Source organism: Nannobrachium achirus (genome assembly GCF_963921795.1).
Source record: "Nannobrachium achirus genome assembly, chromosome: 2".
Taxonomy (NCBI): domain Eukaryota; kingdom Metazoa; phylum Chordata; class Actinopteri; order Myctophiformes; family Myctophidae; genus Nannobrachium; species Nannobrachium achirus.
Genome location: NC_137811.1, coordinates 16,586,640 through 16,595,906, shown reverse-complemented (window position 1 = coordinate 16,595,906; position 9,267 = coordinate 16,586,640). Strand labels below are relative to the sequence as shown.

The window sequence follows — 9,267 nt, the reverse complement described above, 5'->3', positions numbered from 1 at the left end:
CACACACACACACACACACACACACACATGCACACAAGCACACACACACACACACACACACACTCCACAACAAGGTCACAGGTTCAATCCCTGCATGACAACAGACAATACGTGTCATGTCCTTTCAATGTGCCTTTGGGCAAAGCCGTGACGTGAACCCACAACCTGCTGATTTACTGGAAGTATGCATACTCTCTCTCTCTCTCTCTCTCTCTCTCTCTCTCTCTCTCTCTCTCTCTCTCTCTCACACTTTCTCGCTCATATGCACATACACCCACACACACTCGCACACCTACAAATACACACCGTGCATGCGTACGAACACACGTTCACAAGCACACTCTTACTCATGCATGCACAAAACACACACACACACACACACACACACACACACACACACACACACCAGGCACGGCTGCATGAGGAAAACGGCTAAAGCTAACAACAATTGTTGTATGAGAGCAGAGAGGAAAGAACGGGAGGAGGATAAAAGAATGAGTGCGGAGTGAGAAGGAATGGAGGGATGGAGGGTGGAGAGGTAGAGAGGAAAAAAACATGGAATATACAGTAGCAGTGTGCACTTTTATTGGACTGGAGAGAGAGAGAGAGAGAGAGAGAGAGAGAGAGAGAGAGAGAGAGAGAGAGACAGACAGACAGACAGACAGACAGACAGACAGACAGACAGACAGACAGACAGACAGACAGACAGACAGACAGACAGACAGACAGACAGACAGACAGCGAGGGATGGAGAGGAGAAGTTTAAAATATCTTAAATTAATTTCATAATGGAAGTCAACAGGGCTCTGAACGGGCTGGAACCTTGGCCAAATTTGGATTCGTAAATTAGCAATTTAGGCATTTAGCAGACGCTCTTAATCCAGAGTGACTTGCAAAAATCAAGGACAGCACAAGGTAACACATCAAATCCATAGAAATAGTCATCTAGGATCATAGGTAATCCAAGAACCATCGGTCTAACAGTAGAATGACCAAAAAGTCTATTAATCCGTACATTGAAACTATACACATAGGATCATAGATTTTCTCAGATCAGCGGTTCTCCAAGTGGGGTCCAATTAAGCCAGGGTTCCTTGAGGGGGTTCCAAATGGACCCTCACAGGTCTGTAACTCTGAGAGAGTGCAGATGGAACCAAATGGACCCGTACAGGTCCATTTGGTTCCATCTGCACTCTCTCAGAGTTACGGGGGTCTTTGGAATTAGCGAGTTTGAGAACCACTGTCACAGATGGGCGACTGACAGCCCATCTCCCTCGCCTCCACTTTGGTGTCAGTCTGAGAGGACGACCTAGACTCCTAGAGAGAGAGAGAGAGGCGTCATCGATGACTGCATGCTGACACAGGCTGGTCAAGTAGAGGGCTTGGCAGACCCGCCGCAAGTGTGGCGAGCCTGAGCAGACTGCCGTGCAACGCCCATCATTACCGCCTGCCCCCCTATTTTACAGACCACCCTCGTGATGGCGGCCTCCTTGACGTATAGGACCACAGAGGGAGGCCGCGGCCGCATGACGTCGAGCTGGACATCTGTGGCGGTACGTGAAGGACGAAGACGGGCCGGTCACATGAAGTTCGAGGTCCATATTTGAACCTCAGGATGCCAACCGGTGCCAAATGTCTTGTGTACACTCTGTCAGTAGGCCAACTTAGTACCTCCTCACGTTTTCCCACCGCTCTGTTTTCCCTGTAACTTTCACATGATGTCATTTAGCATCTAAATGTGTTGCATATCGTTGCTTATTGCCATAACCTTTTGCATTCTTTTTCATAAATGAACACCCTACTTGATCATACTTCAGCGTCGCGCAAAATAGCAAATCGACAAGCTTGAAACACCACGCGAAGCGAACCGTTTTGAGCTTGTAGATCTGCTCTATTTGCTATTTTTGAGTTTGAATCCAGAAAAGTGACAGTTTTGGACAGGGATATGCAGAGAATGTTAGAGAGGCAGTAGCTGAAATTCCTAAAAGAGCCTTTTGGTGGAAATATTGAAAATAGAAGACCTCCAAGCTCACAACGCGTTGCATTGCAATGCGTTATGAGATTGGAGGTCAGCTATTGTTGATGCTTGATACCACACTGAACTAAGCATAATCAAGTCAATGCTGGATATGTGGCGTAACTGCATAGATTTCTACACAGAGTGGGCAATTCTTTCAACATAAGATGCTGTATTCAAGTTCAAGAGAGTTTGGACAATGCTTGAATGCCGTCTTCTGGTATGGAATGGAAAGAGGGCATTTGCGTTTCTTTCACCATAGTAAAAACTGCATTCATGGTCTGGAGAGGGCACTTTTTACAGATGGATAAAAGGGCATGGGCTCAAGCCCCCTTTAATGTCTATGTGTGCACTTGCCTGGTTTCATGAGGTTTCCACCTGACAGAAACGACATACCATTTTGCTACACACTGTACACAGTAGAATCAGTGTTATTTTCATTCTTCATGGACTGAATATTGAATATGACTTGAAGTGTTTTCTGTGAACCTTTTCAGATGACTGTATTGCTATTTATGATTTTCATTCCCTGAAGTGTGATTATCTAGGTATGCCCATTAGAAATCTTGTATTATTTGTCTTTGTTTTTCTGTATTGCATGGTTTTTAAATGAAGCCTACACTAGTAAGACACCTCCCGCGCCAATTCTTGGCCATCTTGTCAGGGATGTATATCAGACCAGTTACCCATATATGGAGACCCCTGCATGATAGTCAACAATGTGATGCCAGAACATGCCCATATATGGGTATATCCAAATATGGGCATTCCCAGATATATCCCATATATGGGGATAAAACGGACAAGGACGTAATTAATTTGCAAGTGTGACTCGTGATGACATCAGCGATCTCCATAGATGAGCATAAAAGGGACATCAAGCCAGTGCGTGATGCAAGTGTGACTCGTTTGACATCAGCGATCTCCATATATGGGAATAAAAGGGACATCAAGCCAGAGCATGATGTCAGAGCGACAAACCCATAAAACCACAGACAAACCCATAGAACCACAGTGTACATACACGTCTACGCACACGTCTACACGGCCTTGTTGGTGTGGCCTATAAAAGAGACAAGTGTGTTGATTCTGATGAAGGACAGCTGATGGCATCCACAACTAGAACTGTGCTCACTCTGTCAAGGTGCCAAACTTGCGACTTGTGCACAAGTAGATCATGTATGGGACAGGTTTTGACCCTCTGTTTGCCTGTGTCCATTTATGCCCATATATGGAGATCTCTGTATCTGTCTGTCTGGGTCCCTTTATGCCCTATATGGAGATATCTATCTGCCTGAAATGTCACACTAATGATAAAGTAGGGTAATGCTCCTAGGGCTTCTAACTGGTTCTCAAGAGTGAGGACCCGCCCTCATTACCCTTCCAGCCAATAGAGTGAGGACCATCCCCCTCATTACCCTTCCAGCCAATAGAGTGAGGACCATCCCCCTCATTACCCTTCCAGCCAATAGAGTGAGGACCATCCCCATCATTACACTTCCAGGCAATAGCAATCATTTACGGCTGCGTTATGAGGGCTTTCCGAACATCTTGCTTTTGGTCAGGTTACTATAGTTAAATTCCAAGTTGGTATATAACTGACATCAACTCTACATCACCTGGATCTCCATTTATGGAGCTGACCAACACTGACATCATCGACTTTGCATCACCTGGATCTCCATATATGGAGCTGATCAACACATCTACGTCTGACATCACATACTCCATATAAGGTCATAGCTGACTCATTCTGACATCACATACTCCATATACGGTTATAGCTGACTCGTTCTGACATCACCAGGTGGAACAGCATAAAAGGCTCTGCACTCCCCCTAGAACATTATTCAACCAACGCACTCCAGAAACTCCAACTATCTCCACTCTTCAAGAAGCTCCTCTTCTAGAAGCTAGAAGTTACCGTCAAGGCTCAACCAACCTCAAGCTGCTCCTCAGTCTGTCAGCGGGAATGGGTGGGTATTTAACAAGAAACGGGAGTCAAAGTGAAAGTAAACTTCCTGAGCAGGGAAGCTTGACAAACTCACTTCCTGTCCTGAGCAGTGGTTTAATGGCATCTCATTTAAGAAAACGGAAGCGGTCTTTTTCAGAAGAGGATTTTGCCTGTCCTGTGTGTCATGACACATTTAAAGATCCTGTTGTCCTGTTATGTAGCCACAGCTTCTGCAAAGCCTGTCAGCAGGAATGGTGGAGACATAAGAACCCAAAGGAATGTCCAGTTTGTAAGAAAACATTCTCCATGTATGATCCACCCTGTAACCTGGCTCTGAAGAACATATGTGAGATCTTCATAGCGGAGAAACGTCAGAAAATGGATGCCAATGAGGCGGCTGAGGAATCACTGATGACCTTACAGGAGAAACTAAGGGTCTTTAATGAAGTTACAACTAAATGTGACCGAACAGCAGAACACATTACGTTCCAGACCCAGAACACAGAGAGGAGGATTAAAGAACAGTTTAAGAAGCTTCAAGAGTTTCTGCACGAAGAAGAGGAGGCTAGGATCACTGCACTGAGGGAGGAAGAGCAGCAGAAGAGTCAGGTGATGAAGGAAAGGATTGAGGGTCTGAACAGAGAGATGGCAACCATTTCAAACACAATCAAAGCCACGGAGAAGGAGCTGAGAGCTGAAAACCTCTCATCTCTGCAGAACTACAAGGACCCAGTGGAGAGACTGCAGGACCCACAGCTGGTCTCAGGAGCACTGATAGACGAGGCCAAACACCTGGGCAACCTGACCTTCAGAGTCTGGGAGAAGATGAAGGACATAGTCTCCTACACTCCTGTCATCCTGGACCCCAACACTGCCCATCCGGTATACACCCTGTCTGATGATCTGACCAGTGTGAGATGTGGAGATGAGACACAGCTTCCTGACAACCCAGAGAGGTTTGACCGCTATGCGAATGTCCTGGGTTCTGAGGGCTTTAGCTCAGGGACTCGCAGCTGGGATGTTGAGGTTGGAGACAATGCAAAATGGGATGTGGGTGTCTTAGCAGAGTCTTACCAGAGGAAGGGAGACAGAGAGGGACAGGGTCAAGTCTGGGCAATAAGTTTAGATTATGGTGATTACATAGCAGTCTCCAGAACAGACTTCTACTCACCGGGGTCACTCACTGTCCTCTCAGTAAATCAGAAACCGCGGAAGATCAGAGTCCAGCTGGACTGGAACAGAGGAAAGCTGTCCTTCTCTGATCCTGATACTAACACACACCTACACACCTTCACACACACTTTCACGGAGAGACTATTTCCATTCATTGATAATGCCGATGATGCTGTTCCTCTGAAGATGTTACCAAGTGTGCCCAGACCGTGGGCCGTGGCCCAGGTTTAGTTTAGGATTTAACTCACATAGACCTTTTACATATTGAATTTAACTGAAAACCCAACAGATTCTTGATACATGTGTGACCATAAAAGATGGGCAGAGACAAGGATTATCCCCCAAGATTACAATGTTTATTCATCAATTCAGAAATAATTAAAAGTACTTTATTGTATCAAGTAGTTTAAAAGTCATAATATAAGCAATACTCTGAACACACTCCAACTGCAATGAGAAAGGGAGAAGGGAGTACTACAGGATGGTTTAGGAAATAGTCTAAGCCATTCATAAATTAGAGCAAAAAAAGAAGAGGCAAGGATGCAAAATATCAATACGTGAGGGGGGAGTGGGGGAAAGGAACACAACTCAAACAGAACAAAATGGCAGTGGCAGTCTATGTACAAAAGAAACAAATCATACACATCAATACATTATAAAACAGATATATTATATGAAAACAAACATCATATGACATTTACCTCGGCCTTATAACTATTGCACACAGCCCATGTGGAGGCACAACCGGGGCATCAGTCTCTATGCAGCAGGTCATAAAGTGTGACAAACAAAAGGTCAGTCTCAAGGGCAAATATTGTAATGGCTTTTCCCCATTATTGACACTATGAACCTACCCAGGGCATTGCACACAACCGTCTCAACCTGCTCCGACAGGGACAACTCATAACAATCACACCATCGTTGGAAAGGTCCGGTTCAATTACAAAATGACGTCACTCGCATCTGTTGAAAAGTATTACCCCGAATTAGAGTTCGGAAAGCTGCACGTCGGGAAAGTCGGAACTCTCCAAGGAAGAGTTTGGTGGTCAGAGATAGTATGGCCAGGCCTTTAAGTTAAGGCATAAGTAGTCTTGCGTGGCTGCAGACTGTTGACTCCGCGATTTGCAAATGCTCCCGTCATACAGCCTGGAATAACGTTAGAAGAAAGAAGAGTAACTGATTAAAGCGGAAGTGAAGCCTCCTCCTCACTTCCGTTTCCGTCTCACATCGCACACATTTATCCTAATATAAATAAAAATATCTAAGCATATTTAGCTTGCTGCTTATCAGAAATGACATTTTAAAATATATTTTCTTGAATGGATCCCTCTAGAGTCTAACCGCAAGGCCACTACTGAACTTGTGTGTATGGAAGCACTAGGTGACTGACCACTGATTAGGTTACTGTTTAGATGTTCTGCTAACGCTTGTTGTCAGACTCAAGTTCAGCTCCTCTCCAGGAGCTTCATGACAGCCTATCAGCTTGGTTACAGCCAATGTTGCCAGATACAAAAAAGGAAAAAGAAATGGTTTATGAAAACAAGCCCTAAAAGAAACACCTACTGTATAACACATGAGCACTTGTACAATATGTGTGTGTGTGTGTGTGTGTGTGTGCGTGTGTTTGAATGTGTGCGTGTATACAGTGGTCCCAGGCACCTGAGAGCACCAGTCTACTGAAGCTTTTAAAATGGACTAAATACATACCTTTTTAACAAAGCATTTTTTTATGCTAATTCTTTTTTGTCTTTGCCCTGTTTTAGCTTAGTTTTTATCAGATCCATTAGTCAAGCTAAGTTGGGTCCTACGTAATGGACTGGTTGCCTATATGCTGTGCAGTTTTTTTTAATAGTGTTCTGCTTTGTAGCACTTTGAGATTCGTAAGAATGTAAAGCGCGTTATAAATAAAATGTATTATTATTATTAACATGTTGGGGGTACGTGGACAATTACATAGTGTCTAGTTGTATCTAATGGGGGTTTGTCGCCTAATGCTCATCAAACAGGGCGCCTTTTTGAAATGGAAAAAAGGCTAAGAAAGAATCACTGCAGAAAGCAACTAGCAATTCTGATCTCATATTCTATTGATTGCTTTGTTATTGCAAAGATTGGAGAGCATGAAAAAAAAAGCATGTCAGAAACACAAAGGTCTCCACCTTTGCAGTCAATTTCCTCTCACGTTCCCAGTTCTTTTCTTTACAAACGTGTTTCCTGAAGTCATCTTCCGTAACAGTCTTTGTGGTTTCTGTATTCATTGCTGATGAAGATCAACTGGGCACAGACGTTTCTATTGTTCGAGATGTTCTCCTTTGTAGTTCTCTTATTCTCTATGTTCCTGGTGAGTATCACTGAGGACATTCCTATACTCTTCTTTTTCTCCCTATCTGAATGAAGGAAGCTTTTTTAAGGGTGGGGAGTGGTGATCTCATCTTTACCTTTCTTCTGTTCCATCGTTTGGGAATTATTCTCTTCGAACCTTGAGTCGAACATGTACAGTTCAGACACCTTGGAGTCATTATCATCAACATCTTCATCTTCAGATCTTCATAAAATAGGAAAACACTTTATTTATAATCTCCGGGGGATAATTCAGGGCGTCACAGCAGCATAGCATAAAAGTGAAACGATACAACAACAAACGCAGCCATAAACACTTGCTGGCACACGCACAAACCGAACTGACTCTTACCGGCCTCCCTGGCAGAGAGCACACTCACGTTATGTTTTCTGTGGCTGTTGGTCGCCATGGCTGCCAGTTCCCATCTGATGTCGTGTGGGAGTCCCGACCGCTCCAGACCGCACTGAATAACTGCCAGTTTGGATAACGTCTTCAGACTAGGACTTAAGTCTAAGATGTACAGGTCAGACAACTCCTCTTCGTCATCTTCATCTTCTCCTTCAAGATCCTCGAGATTGTATCCTGCAAAGAGGAAGATACGACTTCCCACCATGCAACAGCACATCCTAGACATCCACGAAGATGGGTTTTTCCCCTTGGGCTCAACCTTCTTCCAGGAGAAGGACTCTGGATCGAATTTCCACAGATCAACGAAGGTTGTCATGGGGTAGCTGGTAAATATGTACAGCTCTCTATTGTAGGCAAAGGCTGAATGGACCCCGCGTCCCTCTTGGAGAAGCTGTGCAGAAGACGAGCTCAGCCAGCAGTTAGTCTCTGTGTCAAACACACTGATGTTTTCGAACTGGTCCCCGTGGCCCCCGAATACAAATATCTTTGCCCCGATGTTGGTGGCAGAGTGATAAAACGAAACAGGTGGCGGAGTGCCTCTGGTGATAACTAAAGTCCAGACCATTGTGGTGGTGTCGAAGTTGTGGATGTCATTGGTGCATCCAGTCAGCTGGTTGTATCCTCCATGGATATACATGACCTTCCCCAAGACACAGGCCGAGTGGCTACGCCTCGCCCCCGGAACGGTCCCAGAAGTCCTGGGCTGGAACCATCTGTGGGTGTCGACGTCAAAAGCGTAAAGTTCTTTGCTGTCCTCCCTCGTGTAAGTGCTCCCTCCCCAGATGTAGACCATGTCATCTATCAGTACAGCCGTGTGGCCGTAGCGCATGGAGGGAACCTCGAGGGGGCCTTCTACTCTTCCGGAGGTCACCCGAGGCAACTTCGCCCAGCGCAAAGACACTGTGTTGAAGATGTGCACATCAATCTGACCCCTGTTGTACCTGTATGTCTCCCCATCGCAGTAGCCTCCGAAGGAGTAGACCTTGTGTCGCACTGCCACAGCAGCATGACTCGCTCTCCTCGGTCCTTTCAGGTGCACCATCCAGTGCAACATTTCAAATAACAGCACAAACCGAGGTCGGTATGGATTCACCAGCTCTGTGTTCTGTAAAAGAATGGAGTTCTGTTGTGTGCATTAACACTATTATTGGTACATCGGTTCAAATGTCACACAAAGCTTAGCCAATCCGTGATGCAAGTGTATTTTGTTGACCAATTGGGGAAGCTGACTCCCAAACGTTTTCATTTCAACTAGACTGCACTCTGTCGAGGTGCCAACTTGTGCCAATTTTGTCATTTCAATGGCATGGTACCGTGGTGTGGTGCCAGCTGAGCACGCAAGTAGGGTGATGATAGCTGTCTGTGGGTATGTATGTG

General features: G+C 45.2%; 2 protein-coding genes across 2 annotated transcripts; one reads left to right on the top strand and one right to left on the bottom strand.

The window, feature by feature from the left end:
- Positions 1-4,277: 4,277 nt before the first annotated feature.
- LOC308296719 (nuclear factor 7, ovary-like) lies at positions 4,278-5,375 on the top strand (the record flags this gene model as incomplete). The annotated part of the gene is made up of 1 exon (XM_080740047.1): positions 4,278-5,375. One exon carries the CDS (start codon positions 4,278-4,280, stop codon positions 5,373-5,375), a length of 1,098 nt encoding a protein of 365 aa, XP_080596173.1.
- Positions 5,376-6,021: 646 nt separating this feature from the next.
- LOC308296708 (kelch domain-containing protein 3-like) lies at positions 6,022-8,932 on the bottom strand (the record flags this gene model as incomplete). Its single annotated transcript, XM_080740036.1, has 3 exons — positions 6,022-6,026; positions 7,834-8,281; positions 8,543-8,932. The coding sequence occupies 3 exons, from the start codon at positions 8,930-8,932 to the stop codon at positions 6,022-6,024; spliced, it is 843 nt and encodes a 280-aa protein (XP_080596162.1).
- Positions 8,933-9,267: the final 335 nt, after the last annotated feature.